The following is a 19,796-nucleotide window of genomic DNA, read 5'->3' as shown; positions in this document are numbered from 1 at the left end:
TGAAAAACGATATTGAAGTGACAGAAACAAGAAATCATATCAAATTATCAACATTTCTTGGACCCATCCATTTTGTTGTGCCTCCAATTATCTGAACTTCCTACTATATATATTAATTTATTATTATTATTAGTACAATAATGATTACCATGTAAACTAAGACCTGGGATCACCCGATTACTAAAATGTAAAAACTCACCGCATTCCAAGTTTCTATTTCATATAAAAGTAGATAAAGTGTATAAATGGCATTTATCATTTGTACACTCTGTCATGAAAAGAACGAGTGATAGAGGACACTCTGGTTATGTAAAGTGTAATCTAAAATCCCACTCCGGTCCCTTGAGATTTCAAACTACCAATCCAACCAGTCCAACTAACTTTAATGTATTAATGCAGCAAACCCCACAAACAGGTCATCAGATTTCAGATATTTCTGATCAGCTTTAAAAGCACATCTCTATGACCCTTTAGCTACTCTCTTTAACGGTTACTTTTTCTTTTCAGCCTTATATTAACGTTATCAACGGCTAGTTTTAAGGGGACTCAAAAAAAAACACAAGAAGGAGAACAAGTGTGTGGGAGGGAAGATGGATTTCAGCTCGTTTTTAACTTCTCTTGCTACATCATGTATAATATTTGTGATATTGATGTTGGTTTTTTCTTGGCTTTCAAAAAAACCTTCAAACCATGTTGTTTACTACCCCAATAGGATTCTTAAAGGTTTAGAACCTTATGATAGTCCACGTAGAAGTACTTTTGCTTGGGTGAAAGAAGCTTGTACTTCTACTGAAGCTGATATCATCTCCATTTCTGGTGTTGATACTGCTGTCTACTTTGTCTTCTTAAGCACTGGTAAGTAGTTGTTCTTGTTTGGTATATTTTTTATTCTTATTGTGAACTTGTGATGGGGAAATTATATATATTTATATTTTTTTATCATGATTTTATTTAGTAAGCTAGTTTATTTTTGTCATTAGTGCCTGTGTAGGAGTTCAGTCTTTTTTAAGAGGCATAGAGGTAGAGAAGGCAGATTTAATGATTTTGGTTTTTTTATTGTAGATTGTTAGTGTGGAGTGAGTGAGTGACCTAATGGCATCTCTAATTCTCTACTCTTTAGAAATTTTCCTAAAGCAGATATTTGGCTAAAGGGAATTGGGGACCTGGAAAAAAAGGGTGGATGGTGGATTAAAGTTTAACATGTACCATGAACGTCTGATATTGATGATGTAAACTCTTTTGTTTTGTTTTTTGTTGGTTGTTCAAGATGTTGATGCTCACTTAAAATACTTGTCTGTTTTATGGGTTTTATGAACAGACCGAGAATCTAAAAAAAGCTATCAGTTGTTACTAATTTTTAGCTCTATTAGAGTTGAAGATTGACTGGTCTATTGAAGTTCAATCATATTAAGCAAACAGATGATACTTTTGAAATTTGAAGTAGCTTTATAGAAGTTAATTGTGTTGGAAATTTGTGCAGCAATTATAATTATGACAAAGTTTTTTATCCACTAAATAACATAATTGGTCTCTTGAAGTAACTTAGGATAGAGAGTTTTGAAATCCAAGTTGTGACCGTTTCGGAAGTAATTCAGTAGACCATCTGATCTCTTTAAGTACCAGTAGCTAGTGTCCTGTTCAATGGTCCATGGAATCTGTTGTTTCGTTATGTAAAATGTTTGCTCCTATAATTAGGTAGTACAAGTTTTGAGGTGTACCGTTGAATTTGATCTTTGTGATATGAAATGCATATCTTTTTCTGATTCTCTCAACTTTACATTTCAGTTCTAGGGATATTGACTTTATCCGGTCTGGTTCTGTTACCGGTTCTTCTACCCGTCTCTTCAACTGATAAAGCTGGGACTAAAATTGCTCAAACAATCAGCAAAGGGGCCTTTAATGACCTTGACAAGTTATCCATGGCAAATGTGGAGGTAAGATTTGTTTTCTCTCTTAATCTGTCTTTCATCTTTCTTCGTTCCGCAGAGATTAACTAAATAAGATAATTGATATTATGAACAAAAGCACATATGAAAACCAATGAGGGTGTAGGTTGATAGAGATGGCTTTTGTTGGCTGAAGTTCTGCTCCTTGCTTCGCAACTGTTGTAGCTCTTATTATTTGATACATATGTACTCCATCAAGACTTGTTACACAGTTTCTATAGTCCTACCTCCAAAAATTTAGTCTATTTGGTTCTCTTTTTCAGAGAGAAATAAGGATCATCATTTTTCCTTGGGGGAATGTTGACAAGCTATAATGAAAAAGAATGTGTGCAAATCCATGGGTTGTTGACTTTGTACATATTCACGGTGGCTGAACCCTCAATTGGCCAGTTGTATATCTCTTATGAAGTTGAGAGTTGTTATGGTCTCCCTATGTTTTTCATTTTATTCGTTTGTTATTTTGTTATGTTGTTTTTCTTATACCTCCCCTTGCATGCATTGCAGGAAAAAAGTCCGAGGTTGTGGGCTTTCCTGATAAGCACCTACCTAGTTTCCTTTTTTACCTTTTACATGTTATGGAAAGCATATAAGCATGTTACTGAGCTGAGAGCCACGGCTTTAAGTACTCCCGAAGTAAAACCTGAGCAATTTGCCATTCTAGTCAGAGACATACCTGCTGTACCACAGGGTCAGACCCGCAAAGAACAAATTGATTCGTATTTCAGAACAATCTATCCAGAGACATTTTACAGATCAATCGTGGCAACAGACAACAAAGAGGTTTGTGAAGAATTCATTATTATGAGTCTAACTTTATACACTTATTGTGAATATCATTGTCTTCAAATTTCACAACTTGTCTTGATATTATTTTCTTTCTTCCCATCTAACTACGTTAGAGATAGGAAAACTCTTGTACCCCCCATGACTTGCTGCATCTGCTTCAAATTTAGATAGTAGGTGTTCTGATCATCTGCTTCAATCTAAATGTGGTTCTGTAGATGAAATTAACTTATTGTCAGTAATTCTTCTAGTCCCACCGGTGCAGCTCTTATTGAGATATCCTGTTGAGTGATCCAGCTACAATGAGTCATTGTTAACATGGATAACATTCTCATGAGACGTTGTTGTTTCATTCTAACATTTAAACCCCATGAAGCTATTTTCTCTAGTGCAACACTCCACTTCTTTTCCAAGTGTTTTCTATATAACAGTGAATGAATTTTACAAATAGTATTTAAAAATTTCTGAAAAGATATATTAGTTGGTTGTTTTGCACTCTTTTCTGGTTCTGCCTAGTGCAATGGGTGTATGATATTGAAGGTCTTTTGGGCATCATATCTTAGTTTTCCAACATCTTCATTGGTTAAACTTTCACAGGTTAACAAAATTTGGGAAGAATTGGAAGGGTACAAAACAAAGCTTGCTCACGCTGAAGCCATATTTGCAGCCTCGAAATCAACAGGCAAACCAGAGGGAGGGAGGCCTATGAACAAAATTGGTTTCCTTGGTCTCATGGGCAAAAAAGTAGACACTATCAATTACTGCAATGACAAGATCACTGAACTGGTTCCGAAATTAGAATCTGAACAGAAAAATACCGTCAAAGAGAAACAACAAGCTTCAGCTTTGGTCTTCTTCAATAGCAGGGTGGCTGCGGTGTCTGCAGCTCAAACCATCCATGCCAAGATGGTGGACACATGGACAGTGGATGAAGCTCCTGAACCAAGGCAAATAATATGGAGTAATCTTCCAATGAAATTCTATCAAAGGCAGATTAGAGCAGATATTATCTATGTCATAGTGGTTTTGACCATATTCTTTTACATGATTCCAATTGGGTTAATCTCTGCCTTCACAACTCTGTTGAATCTGAAAAAGCTGCTTCCATTTATAAAGCCAGTTGTTGATATACCAGCGATTAAGACAGTATTGGAAGCTTACCTGCCTCAAATTGCACTTATTGTATTCTTGGCATTGCTTCCAAAGTTCCTTATGTTCCTCTCTAAGGCTGAGGGGATCCCTTCAAAGAGCCATGCCATAAGGGCGACCTCAGGAAAATATTTTATTTTATAATTCTGAATGTTTTCATAGGAGTTACAGTTGGTGGGACCCTGTTCAGTTCATTCAAGACTATTGAGAAGGATCCAAACCAAATTGTACCGATGTTGGGGACCGGCCTCCCACAAAATGCTACTTTCTTTCTGACTTTTGTGGCATTAAAGTAAGTGTGATTCTTCCCTTCATCTTTATCTTCTGTTTCTGTACGATTTTGTTTTAGTTGCAAGTGATCTGTTATTTACTTTAGGATACACAATTATACTCTATAAAGAAAAATTAGTCCTCCTGTTCTTTTCCTTCTCCCGAATATAATTTAGTTAATAATTGTGAAAGAAGTTCCTTTGAGTTCTCACACAACAATAGATACAATCCATCAAAAGCAGATCACATCGTATGCCCGCTTGACGCCATGCCTAGGCACGCCTCACTGGTCTTTCACATGCAAAAGTGTCATGAACCATGTGAAGAGTGACTCAAGAAAAGGACCAAGTCTATGGGCATTAACTTTTGTAAACTGCAGCTTGTGGTAATTGGTTTCCGATATTATACTGTTCCTGTTTGCATTGAGTTAGTAATTGGTTTTCGAAAAGTCAATAATCTTGTCTCTCCATGATGTGGATATCTTGGTCATCTAAAATACTGTTTCCGTAAAGCTCTGTAGAAGTCTAGTATCCGTTCTCCTTGTTTCATTTTTAAGGCAAAACCTTTGGTTTCTGGTATACATGTGCAGTCGTGTTTCTTGTGCTATTAAGTCGATTCTATGATCAACTCACTTAATTGATGTTGTTACAGATTAATATTTTTGCAACTTATTGGGTTTCAGGTTTTTTGTTGGCTATGGATTAGAGTTGTCCCGTTTGATCCCTCTAATAATTTACCATCTGAAGAAGAAGTATATCTGCAAAACTGAAGCCGAGTTGAAACAAGCTTGGGCTCCTGGAGACATCAATTACGCGACTAGGGTTCCAAATGACATGCTGATAATCACTATTTGTTTATGCTATTCTGTAATAGCTCCAGTTATTATTCCCTTTGGCGTTGTTTACTTTGGCCTTGGCTGGCTTATTCTTAGGAATCAGGTATGTGTCTACTTTCTCCCTCTTAGGATTCTGTGCTCCGAGTTTTAACGGTATAAACATCTCTTTATGCACTTAGGTCTGCAAGCAAGGACCAAGTAAACAATCTTGTTTTTTAAAGCTCTGAGTTTAAAGCACAATGTCATTCTTTTCACGTAATATGAGGAGGGTGTCAGTATGTTAAGTCCAAGTTAAGGCAATCTTTTTACACTTCAGATTTATGCGGCAGTGGAATGGGGTAGGTGGATCGAATACTTCTAAAATACTGGATTGTGGAACATCTGAGTAGGTCGAATACTTCTAAAATACTGGATTGTGGAACATCTGAGTAGGTTCCGTTTGCGTGTGTAGCAGTGTAAACCATTGTCTATAGCAACCCCATTTTATGAGGCAGTGGATGGGGTAGCTAGACTGGATACATCTAAAATACTGGATTGTGTAAGGAACAACATATGAGTAGGTTCCTTTTGCGTGTCACCAATCCCCATCAATTTCACCTGTAAGTCCGATTATTGCTACATGGCGAACTGCCTTTGTATAAACCCCCATGAAATTCACAGGAATCGGGATATTAATACGTGCCTGTGTGCAGCCTTAAGAATATCACACAACACCCTTTCTCTTGATTTGATTCTAACTGGACCTTAAGACTTGTTTGGTCGAATGAAATATCATGTTCGACTTTATATTCAATATAGATTTCCAACAGTTTGTTGGGATTCACCTGTAAGTCCGATTATTGCTACATGTCGAACTGCTTTTGTATAAACCCCCATGAAATTCACAGGTGAATCGGGATATTAATACATGTCTGTAGTCTTAAGAATATCAACACCGTTTCTCTTGATTTTATTCGAACAGGACCTTAGGACTTGTTTGGTCGAATGAAATATCATGTTCGACTTTATATTCAATATAGATTTCCAACAGTTTGTTGGGATATTAGTATTGAGGTATCTATGTTTAAGCTCTTTGATAATTTTTTGGCTTGTTTAAACCAGTAACGATTGCAAAATATAACCTCGTTGTGTTTTCTCGTTTTTATTGTATTGGTTCTTTTCCTTTTGCCAGCTCTCAATTGTTATTGTAATTGGTTATATTTTCTTATGCAGGCTCTCAAAGTTTACGTTCCGTCATATGAAAGCAATGGTCGGATGTGGCCCCACATGCATACTCGTATTCTTGCGGCTTTGGTCATCTACCAAATTACTATGGTTGGCTACTTTGGGGTGAAGAAATTCTACTATGCTCCCTTGGTCGTACCCCTTCCCATCCTGTCCATAGCTTTTGCCTGGATGTGTAAAAAGAGATTCTACAAGTCCTTCCGATATACTCCTCTCGAAGTTGCATGCGGCGCATTGAAGGAAATTCCAGACATGGAACATGTCTACAAGGCTTACATCACACCTTGCTTTAGCTCAGATAAGTTGGATGATGCTCACCTTGGAGGTGCGCTATCCCTTGGAGGTGCTCTATCTCAAGTTTCAAAAACTGGATCAACTGTTTGATATGATATATTTGACTTCAGCATTGCAAAATGCTCTTACAGTTGGATGTATTCTCGTAGTGAAACTTGTGTTTTATGTAAATTATGCTTTTTAGGTCTTTGTGCAATGTAACTCATCTACATAGCTCTGCGCCTTCGGAACAGTGTATACTGTGCTCTTTTGGGTTAACGCTATCCCTTGGAGGTGCTCTATCTCAAGTTTCAAAAACTGGATCAACTGTTTGATATGATATATTTGACTTCAGCATTGCAAAATGCTCTTACAGTTCCGGGCTTGTATTCTACGTAGTGAAACTTGTGTTTTATGTAAATTATGCTTTTTAGGTCTTTGTGCAATGTAACTCATCTACATAGCTCTGCGCCTTCGGAACAGTGTATACTGTGCTCTATCTCAAGTTTCAAAAACTGGATCAACTGTTTGATATGATATATTTGACTTCAGCATTGCAAAATGCTCTTACAGTTCCGGGCTTGTATTCTACGTAGTGAAACTTGTGTTTTATGTAAATTATGCTTTTTAGGTCTTTGTGCAATGTAACTCATCTACATAGCTCTGCGCCTTCGGAACAGTGTATACTGTGCTCTTTTGTGTTAAGTTTGATTTCTTCCACCACCACATGTTTTCTTGCATTAGTTGTAAAATTTCAGGACCAGAACTACTTTCTCTTGAAATAACCTCGATAAGTTAAGATTTTCCTGTACAACCGTTAGGTAGTAGATGTGAGTTGCATCTGGACATACAAACGACGTGGCATTGCTCCCCATAGCAGTAGTTGAACCATTGTAGGAGACTAATAACTCTAAAATATTCTCAATGTTCATAGCCTATATATTCCAAGTTTGATGTCTCGATAAATTCTACTGATAAATTGTTGAGGGGGGTTTGATGAGTCGGGGTTCGGGTTTTACAGTTACACTAGATGAGTAGGATTGCTATAATGGATTAATGGACACATATACTGATAAATTAGAGAGAGAGATTGATTGGAGAGAATATTTACTTGATTAATTTATAAGAATATTACAAAATGTTTATATAGAGATTACAAAAATCTAAAATAGGAACTAAACTAAAACAGTCTGTGGTGTGGGTTTCTAAATAATACGCGAGGCGCGGGTCGCACTCGGGTTAAGCTTTGACAGAGCGCAGGTCGCACTCTCCACTATGACTTGAAGAACGACTTCTAATACTCCCCCTCAAGTTGGAGAGTGAATATCAAGAACTCCTAACTTGCGAATTAATCTCATAAAAGTGTCCTTGCCGAGAGGTTTAGTGAAGGCGTCAGCCACCTGATCTAAGGATGGAATGAACGTAGGAGATAGTAACTTGGCCTGTATCTTGTCGCATAAGAAATGACAGTCCAATTCGATGTGCTTCGTTCATTCATAAAAAATTGGATTTTGAGAGAGATGAATGGCTGCTTGATTGTCACAGAACATGGTCATTGGAGAAGGATGAGAGACGCCTAAGTCAGAGAGAAGATACTTCAAATATTGAAGTGCACATGCCAGAGTAGCCATGGAACGATATTCGGCTTCAGCAGAAGAACATGATACAGTGCTCGATCTATTTCTTTGTTTTCCAAGATATAGGGTTAGAACCAAGAAAAATGCAATAACCACTAGTAGAACGATGAGTGACAGGGCAACCAGCCAAATCAGAGTCACAGTAAGCAGAGATGTGTAAAGAACTATTAGCTGATAAGAGAATCCCTTTGTTAATCGAACATTTAAGATAGCGGAGTATACGATGAGCAGCATCTAGATGTGGAGTCCGTGGGGACTACATGAAACGGCTGAGATAATTAACATAATAAGTAATATTTGGACGTGTAATTGTGAGATATAAGAGACACCCAATCAAGCGGCGATAGACAATAGGATCCTAAAGTAATGTGTCATTATCAGTATGGAGGTTGATGTTTTGTTCTATAGGGAACTCAGAAATACGACCACCAGTGGTACCACAATCAGACAGAATGTCCAAAAGACATTTGCATTGTGTAAGAAATAATCCTTCTTTGGAACGAGCAACCTCGATACCCAAGAAATATTTTAGACATCCCAAGTCCTTGATATAGAACTTTGCTTCTAAAAATTTCTTCAAGTTTTGAATGAGAAAATGATTGTTGCCTGTGATCAGAATGTCATCCACATATACAAGGACAAATGTAGAATCAGAACCACAAATATTAGTGAATAGAGAATAGTCAGACTTAGACTGAGTGAAACCGGTAGTGATAAGAGTGGTAGATAGTTTGGCAAACTATTGCCGAAAAGCCTGCTTGAGTCCATATAAGGACTTATTGAGGTGACATATCATGTTCTCCCCCTGTTTGGCGAATCCAGGAGGTAATGTCATATAAACAGTTTCAACCAAATCGCCTTGGAGAAAGGCATTGTGGACATCCAGTTGATGGAGAGTCCAATGTCTGATAGTAGCAATGGAGAGAAGTAATCGAATAGTGTCTTGTTTTGCAACGGGTGCAAAAGTGTCATGATAGTCTTGGCCTTCAATCTGGTTGTAACCCTTGGCAACAAAACGAGCTTTGTAATGTTCAATAGAACCATCTGAATGATATTTAATCTTGAAAACCCATTTACAACCAATAGGTTTATGATGAAAAGATGACGGAACAAGAGTCTATGTGTTATTTTGTTCCAAAGCTGCAATTTCAGCAGCCATAACAACTCTTAATTCCGGAATTTTGACAGCTTGAGAAAAGGATGTAGGAACAACTGAAGAAGACACTTTAGACAAAAACACTTTATGACAAGGAGAAAAGTTAGTGTCAGAAACATAAAAAGCCATAGGGTATGGAGTGGAAGACTGTATTACCTTAGAGTCCAATTGGAGGAGGTTGGCCGAACGAGGGACTGTATGTGCCTTGGTGAGAGTAGGACAGTGATAATCTTGGATGAGGAGTGGTGGGGGTTGTCGCATTCTAGTAGATCATATCGAGTTGAGGCAGGACGATTGAGGTGGGATGGCTGAGGATCTTCCACAAAAGGGGAGGGTGACCGAAGCCTGGAAGAGTGGGAATATTGTCAGGAATAAGAGAGTGGGTTTCTTCGATTTGGCCGGAGCGGGTCGCTCCATCCATTGGAATTACATGAGATGATTGAATGTCGAAGGTTTCATTGTCTGGGATGGGTAAGGGAGAAACATGCAGATGTGATCGGGGGGGGGGAGATAAATGTTGATAGGGAAATACAATCTCATGGAAAATCACGTCACGGGAAGTATAAATTTTCTTGGAAGATAAATCATAAATGCGATAACCTTTTTGAGCATAAGGATAACCAATGAAGATGTCAAGTTTCCCACGGTGATCAAACTTATTTTTAATGGAAGTGTTGTGAGCAAAACATAAACAACCAAAAACACGAAGATGGGCAAGAGTGGGAGGTGTTGTAAATAGAAGCTCATGAGGTGATTTGTCATTTAACAATGTGCTAGGAATTTTGTTAATGAGATAGCCTGCGGTGAGAATGCATTCACCCCAGAAGGATAATGGGAGGTGAGCTTGAAAACGTAATGTTTGTGCAACGTTGAGTAAGTGATGATGTTTTCTTTCAACAACAGCGTTTTGTTGGGGAGTAGCAACACAACTACGTTTGTGGATTACCCTATATTTTGAAAAGAATTGTTGCATGTTATGGGATATAAATTCCGAGCCATTGTCGGATTGAAGGATTTGGATTTCATGAAAATGGTCATCAATGTTGCTATGGCTAGAAATGAGTTAATGTATTGTAGAATGAAATTGAGTATGAACCATGGCAAAAAAAGATTGTAAATGTATGGCAGTTTCAGATTTGACAGTCATAAGATAAATCCATGTATCACGACTAAAATCATCGACAATAGTTAAGAAAAAATGAGCATTGGAATATGATGGTAAATGAAAAGGACCCAAAATGTCACAATTAATCATTTGAAAAGGTATAATAGTTTTTATTGAACTATGAGAAAAAGATAAATGAGTTTGCTTAGCTTGTGGACATACAGTGCAAATAGCATTATTTGAACTAGAAATGAAAGTAAACTACTTAGCTAAAATCTGCAAAGGCGTGGAAGATAGATGTCCTAGGCGATAATGCCATAAATTATTTATGGTGGAGTTGTGGGATGAGCAAACGGAAGCTAGTTGGAGATAGTAGAGTCCCTCATTAAGCCATCCCAATCCAGCAAATTAAAATGAAAGGTGGGAACAAACAGAATGTTGTCAAGACGCAAAAGGGGAGAGAGAATGACACTACCAACATGAGTAATTAAATGGTCTGTTCCATCTGGAAGTTTAAGAGTAGAATATGTTAAACAAGTAAAATAGTGAGAAAACAGATATAATGAAGAATAGACATGATTGGTAGCACCAGAGTCAATGATCCATATGAATTTAGAAAAACACGAGAGAGATATACCTGTCAGGTTTGCTTGTGAAGAGGTACTACCTGAATCAAGCAAACTGAGAAGTTGGTTGTATTGTTCTATGGAGAAAATAGGAGAATTGGAGTCTGTAGCAACCGAATTAGCCTGAGCAGGCTTGTGTGGATAACCGTGTAATTTGTAGCATGTACCAATATGATGTCCAACTCGGTTACAATGGTTGCAGAATGGACGAGTGCGCATGCTTGCTTTGGTGGCCCTATATCTGAGGGCGCGCGCGCTCGAGGCTGTGGCGAACCACCAGGCTGCTGTTGAGGTTTAGACAGACTTGATTTCGAAGAAGAAGCCCAGTTGGTCTTATGAAAATGACTACTCAGGGCAGCAGCGTCTGGAGCAGAAGGAAAAGAGAGTGCATGAATTTCTTGTTGCTTTTCCTTTTGTCGGATTAAAGAATAAATCTTGGACATACGAGGAAAATGATCCATCAAGAGAATTTGACTGCGGATGGATTGAAAATGGGCATCTAGGCCTTGCATGAATTTCATAGAACGACCGTCTTCAACCTTTTGGCAAAAATAGATGCATGACCACAAATACAAGCAGACATAGTAGATAAAAACTTAATTCATCCCAGAAAGATTTAAGTAAAGTGAAATAAACAGATACCGGACGATTGTCTTGCTTGAGAAGAGTGACAGAATCCTTCAGTTGAAAAACCTCGGGTGCATTAGTTTGTGAAAAACGATCACCTAGATCTTTCCAGATTTCAGATGCAGAGTCGGCATAGAGGATGCTGCCACGGATATCTGGAGTAACAGAATTGAGAATCCATGAAGCAACAAGGTCATCACATCGCGACCACTTGGATTTTTCTTTGGGAGTGCTGTGAGGGGTTATAGAGCCATCGAAAAAACCAAACTTATTCTTTGCTTGAAAGGCTCTAGAGATAGACCGTAACCAAGTTAGATAATTATCCCCTGATAACAGAGGAGATACGAGGATAGTCGTGGGACTATCTGAGTGATGGACATAGAAAGGATCATCAGAATCTGGAGTAGAGTCATTATTGGGAGTGGAGGCGTTGGCTATTGAGAATTGAGAGGAGGCGGAAGCTGATAGAGTTTAGGATTAGGGTTTGAATCAATATTAGGCTGATACCATGATAAATGAGAGAGAGAGAGAGAGATTGATTGGAGAGAATATTTACTTGATTAATTTATAAGAATATTACAAGATGTTTATATAGAGATTACAAGAATCTAAAATAGGAACTAAACTAAAACATTCGGTGGTGTGGGTTTCTAAACAATACGCGAGGCGCGGGTCGCGCTCGGGTTAAGCTTTGATAGAGCGCATGTCGTGTTGTATCTACTGTTTGCTGGCGCGGGTCGCGTTCTATTTGTGCTTGGTATTTGTTACTGACGGATCTCAATTTATGTTGGGCAGACTCCAAAAAAAAATGATTATTACAAGTGTGCCATTACTCTAAAAAAATCTTTAAAAAAACAATTATTACAAGTATGCCATTGGTCACAAAAAATTGGATTCGAAAACCCCAAACTTAAACGACCCGGCTAGGTCGTTTGGACTAAGTCCCAAACGACTTGGCCACACCGTTTGAGACTTAGTCCAAACGATATGCCCACACCGGTTAAGAGCCAAAAAACGAACTTTATATTTTTCAAAATCCAAATCCCAAACATGGTTTGTTTGGGTGAGAGTCCAAAATGATTTTGGATTTGGGATTTGAACTTAGAAAAAATCCCAAACGGTATGGCCACATCGTTTTGACTTCAAATCCAAACGTGTCAAAATGTTGTTTGGGATTCGACTTCGGTTGTTATAAGTTTGGGCTTTTTTCGAATCACATCGCTTGGACTAAGTCCCAAAACTTTTTTTTTCGTTCAAACGACATATTTGTAATAATTTTTTTTGGAGCAATTTTTAAAACCAACGATTTTCAACACTTATAATAATAATAATTTTTTTTAGAGTGCCCAAAACAAATTAGGGTCCGGCAGTAATAGGACCCTTTGTGCTTTTGCAGAGCACAGGTCGCACTCTCCACTATGACTTGAAGAACGACTTCTAATATATACATATATTGCATAAAATTATTATTTTCATTAGATCCAATGACCATTTAAATGTTAAACCAAAACATGAAGTCATTAACTTACCCGATATATATTTCACGTGTTTAATCCAATGTTATCAGACCGGGTCACTATGGGTTAACAGTCCAACCAGTGGGTTAGACTGGTTCACTGGATTGAACCGCAGAAAGTAGAAGAATATAATAATAGACCTTTCTATGTGTACACAAGTGGCGGTCCTTCCCTAGTGGTACCTGCCGTAGTTATTTCCGCAAGTATAAGATTAGCAACTGGATTACTGAGATCGGTCCAGCTGTTTAAACCGTCCAGGTTTGCTAGGTTTAAAAGAGAACTGCCCGAGTTAACTCGGTTAGCTCCGGTTCAATTGTATGAACGATCTAATCATAGAACCAACCCGGCAAAGAGACCGGTTAATCCGATTGTAGTAACCACACACAATAAACTTTGGTTATTGGCTTCGATTACAGCCCAAAAGTTTAACACGTCATTTGCCAAAATAGGGTTGAATTTGGAAATTGACCACGAAACACGGTTTGGGTGGTGACGTGAATCCAAATCCAATAATAATAATAATAATAATAAAAGTAAAAGAAAATTTACCGGAATAATAGTTTTACGCTGCACTTTATGCTGGCAATTGGTTGGAAACAAAAACAAAAAAAACAAAAACAGTCAAAATCCTCTCTCTCTCTCATCTCTCATCCCTCAAATCTTATAATCTTTTTCCATTCACACCAAAAAAGTAAATCTATCTTAAAACCCTAAAACAAAATCTCTGTCTCATCTCTCTCATCCCTCAAACCCTCTCCTTAAACCTTAGCTGAGAAACGAAAGGGGGGTCCTTCCCCTCTCTTCGTCTTCTCTCGATCCACGATTTATGGACGCTTGTTGTAAGTATTTCTTTTTAATTCAATTTAATTCTAATTTTTAGATCTAAATTGCTTCAAGGTTTTCAAGTTAATTAGTATAAAATTTTGCAGGATTTGGGGAGTTATTATTACAACTCTACCCATTGTTATCTAGTATTAATAAACAGTTATGGTCTCTGCAAGTCACTCTATAAGTCTACACAGCTCGTCACTACAGTTAATACAACCATCATCAGCTATGTCTACTACCTGTGAAAAGCTTGCCCCGAGGAAGCTCAAGATTAAACTATCTAAAATTAATTCTGAGTCTGAGATTATATCAGCTGATTATGGACATGGTATAAAAGGTCAATTTTCGTTGAATTGTGATAAGGAGAAGAGAAAAGGGAATACTCCTGTTGAAAAGGAAATGGGGGTATCTGATAGATATGATGTGCAAATATCTGTCACTCATTCTAGCAAGCGTCAGGCTGCAAGGAAATTGGAGAATCAGAAGGCTAAGAAACTGAGACTTGACAGTAGGTTGATGCATCAGTGTGCTTTAATTCTGAAGAAGTTGATGAGTCATAAGAAGGGTTGGGCTTTTAATACTCCAGTCGATCCGGTGGCATATGGTATTCCCGATTATTTCACTATTATCACGAAACCCATGGACTTGGGGACGATCAAGTCCAAATTGGAAAACAGTTTATATTCAAACACTGATGAATTCGCAGCGGATGTGAGGTTAACTTTTTCCAATGCCATGTTATATAATCCCCCGTCAAATAACTTTCATATTATGGCCAAGGAACTGAATTACATCTTTGAGGTGGCATGGAAGGCTAATGAAGCAAAGTGGAGTGCAGAAACTTTCAAGGTGGAACAGCACCCAAATTCAAATGAAAGACCAACTATGAACGTTGATTTGAGACGAGATGATCGTAGACAACAACAAGATCCCAGTCCTAAAATACCCAATAAGGTGTCAATAATATCCATACAGAAACTGAAACTAAGAAAAGATCTAGTGGAAATATCAAAGGAAAAGAGTTCACCGCCCTTTCTTGAACATTTCCGGAAAATGGGGTTGATTGGTCAACAAGATGACAGAATTGAAGTGGATATTGATAGATTTGATGAAATTACAGTGTGCAAGTGGCAAAACGCCGTTAGGAGTTACCATCGGCTAAAATCCGCTGAAGTATGTAGCCTTTTAGTCTGAACTATCATTTGTAGATGCATTTTTCTTTCTTTTTGTATAATGGAAGTTATTTGTGTATTCCATCTTTCTTTCCTTCTTGAGGACCACATTTTTTATTTTGTTGTTAACTCTTGGTTTTGGTAATTGGTTCGTAGTCTTCTTATACTGAAAATAGTTGTGGACGGGACTCTGTACAGAAGGACCTCCACAAAGGTATGAAAGGGCAGAGTTATTTCACTAGTTGTTTTTTCCACCTTTTATGGCTCTTCTTGGAGCTAATTATTGAAATGCCTTACAGGAATTGACAATAGTACCAGACATGTAGTTGGCGTTGTCAGTGACAAGTCGCGGACAATTTCTGCATGCTCAAATGGCTCATATGAAAGCGTGAAATACAGAGGTAGTTATAGGACTTCCCAAGTGGTTTATTACCCTTTTATCTTATGGATACACAGCAACTTGTACATAGATTGATGATGAGACTTTATTTGGTGTATGCATTAGCTTCATTTAACCATGTTCCTGTGGTTTCGGTCCATGTGGACAATGCATCTATGAATCTCTTTGGTACATAAAAGATGTGCATTCACCATGTATTCCCGTGGTTTCAGTCCATGTGGACGATGCATAATCCATGAATCTCTTTGTTACTCAAGTGCAGACACACATGTATGTATACTTGTATGCTAGTGTATCTATAAAAGGTATTACATTCACCATATATTCTTGTTTCAGATGTTGATTTAGACCGACCTTGTGGTAGGGATGAGAGTGATGCATCTCATGGTGGTGTGCAGAAGCTGGTAATTTGACTCGTCATAATATTCCTGCTCTGAATGAGCTATAGATGTAATTTTTTGAACTTTGGCTGAAGTTTGAGATTAAATCCAGGACCTTCCGGTGAATGGTACTGCTGAGAAGCTAGTGAGCAAGTCAGATCTCGAATTCAATGGTGAGAAATGATTCTCCTTTACTTCTCTAGACTCCCACTTAATATTGTGGTGGTTTCGAAAAGAGTGTGGTGTGTGTAGGGAGAGGGTGGGATGGATTGGGAGGGTATTGTTGTTTGGCTCTCCCATTCTTTGGCTGTAAATCTGTAATGTTTAATGACCAACATCTGTCGGTATATTATAAGAAATATATGTTCTTGTTCAGAGATTGCTCTTTATTTTGAATGGTTGATTCCTAAGTTACATTGACATAGACACGTGTGTCCGTATCCGACACCCATAGTGTCTGACATGGTGAAATAACAAAAATTGAGGTATATCACATTATGATATGTGTCCGACATGGACACTTGGATACATAACATGGGTGTGTCCATGTAACATAGGTTGATTCTATTTGTTTCTCAACATTCTGACTAGTATATTGTTACATTGGACTTGTACTGTGATTTACAGAGGGTGTTAGTGCTGTTGATGAAGAAACTGCTCAACCTAGTTCTCATCTTGCAGTTCCTGGCACTGCTGCTACTTCTGAAGAAGGTTGTGTGTGTGATATTTGCCTGCTGCAGCACTGTTTACAAAGTGTTCTTGTCTAAGAAGTTCCATGGTCTTTTTGTCTTATTTTGTTACATGGTTTAGGGTGGGACACCAATAATTATGATGGACAATTATCACCAAGCAAGGCTCTTCGTGCTGCAATGCTGAGGAGCCGATTTGCTGATACCATCGTAAAAGCGCGACAAAAAACTCTCTTGAATAATGTAAGTATTCCTCCCTTTTTTCTTTTCACAGACATTTAGATACTCCTCAGTACTTCTTTGTAACATACAAAGAAGTACTGAGGAGTATCTAAATGTCTGTGAATTTAGTCAGATTTTTAAATACTCACTTTCTCATGTATTCCTTCAGGGGGAGAAAAGTGATCCTGTGAAGATGAAGCAAGAGAAAGAACGATTAGAAAAGCAACAACGTGATGGTAGTCCTTACAACTCTCTCTCTCTCTCTCTAGGAAACAAATAGGGGTCAGAAAATCAGCTCTATCCCACTTTTGTGCTAAGGATTAAAGGAGCTTAGGGATAAAATCATTTATTTATTAATAGTAGTCTGGTGTTTTTATACTGTTTATTTATCATTTAATTTATTTTACTGCTTACAGAAAAGGCAAGAATTGAAGCCCAGATGAGAGCTGCTGAAGCTGCCTCGCGAATGAAAGAGGAAATGGATTTGAAGATTCAGCGTGAGAAGGAAAGAGAAGCAGCTCGAATTGCACTACAGAAGGTTTTTTCTGGTGTATTTATTTGATGTTTTCAATTTAAACTCTGAATGTTTTTGTAAAAGAATACTCACTTTTGTTTTAATTCCTCTAATCCTCCCAGATGGAGAGGACGGTGCAAATTGATGAGAATTTGGAGATCCTGAAAGATCTTGAGTTACTGGGTGGATATTCCCCTGTTGATTGTCTTGATCACAATGGCAATCCATTGGCAAGACTAGGGCTGTTTATGAAAGTTGAATATTTGGAAGACGAGGAAGAACTGGACACCTGCAATGGTGTTGTAGTGGAAGAACTGGACACCAGCAATGGTGATGTAGAGGAAGAACTGGGCACCTTCAATGAGGATGTCGAGGAAGGTGAAATTCCTTTATAAATGTAGCATACATGTGTAACTCTTTCCTGTATCTCCATGGTTTAGCTCAGGGAGAAGATGAGATGTATATAAGTCATTTTTTGGATAAAAGAGGAGTGCATCCTGTAATGGATGGTTTAGCTAAAATGTGAAGAGAATGGGAGGATTTGTATATGTGTTTGATTCTCACACGCCCTGCTCTTTATTAAGCTGTTTTTCTCAAAACAAAGAGAAGATTAATTTAAAGGATTAAATTGTCTCTTTCATTATGGGCATGTACCTTGAAGGCCTGAAGTCTTGCAAAATATTTTTCATCACTCACATTTCTTATGATCTTTTGCTCTGCGAATAAAGCCTGAGTGTGGAATACTGATAATTTATACTGAAAGTTGAGTCCTGATGAGGAGAGATCTCCTCGCAAGGAGCGCACAAAATTGTCAACCGTTAGATCATAGGCGAATCTTATCCCAAAACGAAAACAAAACTTGCATTTTGTTTGCTGCTGTGACGTGGCTAGCAAAACAATTTAAGGACAAAAATAAAAACAAAATAACACTTTTGCCCTCTTCTTTTTCGCCTCAACTTTTATTCTTGTTATTACAATCTCATCTCTGCTAAACTTTTATTAGTAAACACCCCATTTCTATATTTCTATATGTATTTTTGCTACTATCCCATTTCAAGATGAACGAAGTGGGAGACTTGCACAAGTTCATATTTTCTACCACACATGAATTTTATCTTGCACTTCCAAAAGCTTTTAGTATAGCAATAAAGATTATTAAAGCTAGGATCACGTAAATTAACGAAACATTGTAGTCATTGATTGATGATTTGAGTTTTATACATAGAGGAAAAACAACGTGACTAAAGGAAAGAAGACTAGTGAAATTTTATTTGACTCATTTGGCATTGAGATTCGTGCACTCTATCTTACGGCTCTTGAGAAGTGCGTTCTAATTGGAGAAAAGATCTATCTCTCCTTATCATTTGTCTTTTCAAAATTTGATTTTTAAAAAATACTGTTTATAGTTTATATGAATAGTGAAAAATACTGTTTATATGAATAGTGATGTGTGAATAGTATTAATGTAAATAGTATTAATGTAAATAGTAACGTGAAATGGATAAAATGGATGGATCGAGAAAACTAAGCGATGTCTTAAATCAAACAAATTGAAACTTCGTAGCATCTAATACGGTAAATAAAATTCAAGTACTATTTAGAAAAAAAAAATGAAAATTCGTAGTACTAAATAGTCATAAACTCTTACATAATGATCACTCATTATGTGGTCATTTGACCTCTTTGGTTGCACAAGGAAGATTAGGATATTAAATAAGAAGTCTGCATCTCTTAACTGAAATGACATTGAAGCAAGGATGTCGTAGTTGTTTATCTGAAGATCCAGTGATGAGAATGTTTTTTTTTTCAACACTTTTTGGCGTTCATTTGGGCATTTATCCTATCTCCTCAAACTTGGGCTTTCTTTTCCAAGTTTCGAACCTCAACTAACATTCCTTTTTTTCTCATAGCCTCCACATGATGTACTCTTCTTTTAGTAAAGGCGTACGCCATACAGCCATAGGCATTGGTATCAGTTCAATTAACTTATAGGCATTATACCAGCCATTTTTAGGCATCTTTTATAATTGGCAGTATCAGAATATGTCAGCTTTTAAGCGAATAGAAATGCCTTACGTTTCCTGGATTTGATGTTAGAGGCAAGGCCCAATATTTCCATGTCCGGCGAAATCTTGGACCCCTACAAACCGATATATATGTCGGTACACACCGATATATAGGAGATATTTCTTTTATTGGTAAATCAGTCAAAATATCAGTTTATATTGGAAAATGTTGGAAATATCGCCCATACGATATATATCAGTCAAACAAATTGGTCAAACAGTTAAAAGTCAACAAATTTATATCGGATATGTTGAATATATCAAAAAATATCGTCAATATTAAGATATATATCGAAAATTGTGATATATATTAGTTTAAATACTGTTTAATATTGGATATTTGTTTTCGTAAGAGTGAAATGCACGACTCTAACATG

General features: G+C 37.4%; 2 protein-coding genes across 2 annotated transcripts; both read left to right on the top strand.

Moving 5' to 3' along the window:
* Positions 1-441: 441 nt before the first annotated feature.
* ERD4 (Early-responsive to dehydration stress protein (ERD4)) lies at positions 442-7,203 on the top strand. Its single transcript, XM_086590632.1, is given in 7 exon segments — positions 442-855; positions 1,786-1,934; positions 2,451-2,726; positions 3,327-4,008; positions 4,011-4,170; positions 4,831-5,086; positions 6,196-7,203. Coding segments are annotated over 7 exon segments (2,184 nt in total). The 5' UTR covers positions 442-590; the 3' UTR covers positions 6,592-7,203.
* Positions 7,204-13,736: 6,533 nt separating this feature from the next.
* LOC147518951 (transcription factor GTE12-like) lies at positions 13,737-17,993 on the top strand. The gene is made up of 11 exons (XM_086590631.1): positions 13,737-13,987; positions 14,078-15,149; positions 15,305-15,362; positions 15,448-15,549; positions 15,885-15,952; positions 16,041-16,101; positions 16,556-16,639; positions 16,739-16,860; positions 17,009-17,075; positions 17,256-17,377; positions 17,476-17,993. The coding sequence occupies exons 2-11, from the start codon at positions 14,136-14,138 to the stop codon at positions 17,746-17,748; spliced, it is 1,971 nt and encodes a 656-aa protein (XP_086446757.1). The 5' UTR covers positions 13,737-13,987; positions 14,078-14,135; the 3' UTR covers positions 17,749-17,993.
* The last annotated feature ends 1,803 nt before the right edge of the window (positions 17,994-19,796 follow it).

The sequence above is a fragment of the Coptis chinensis genome, chromosome 2, assembly GCF_015680905.1.
Source record: "Coptis chinensis isolate HL-2020 chromosome 2, ASM1568090v1, whole genome shotgun sequence".
Taxonomy (NCBI): domain Eukaryota; kingdom Viridiplantae; phylum Streptophyta; class Magnoliopsida; order Ranunculales; family Ranunculaceae; genus Coptis; species Coptis chinensis.
The sequence above is the reverse complement of the archived record's forward strand: the minus strand, read 5'-3'. Positions and strand labels throughout refer to the sequence as shown.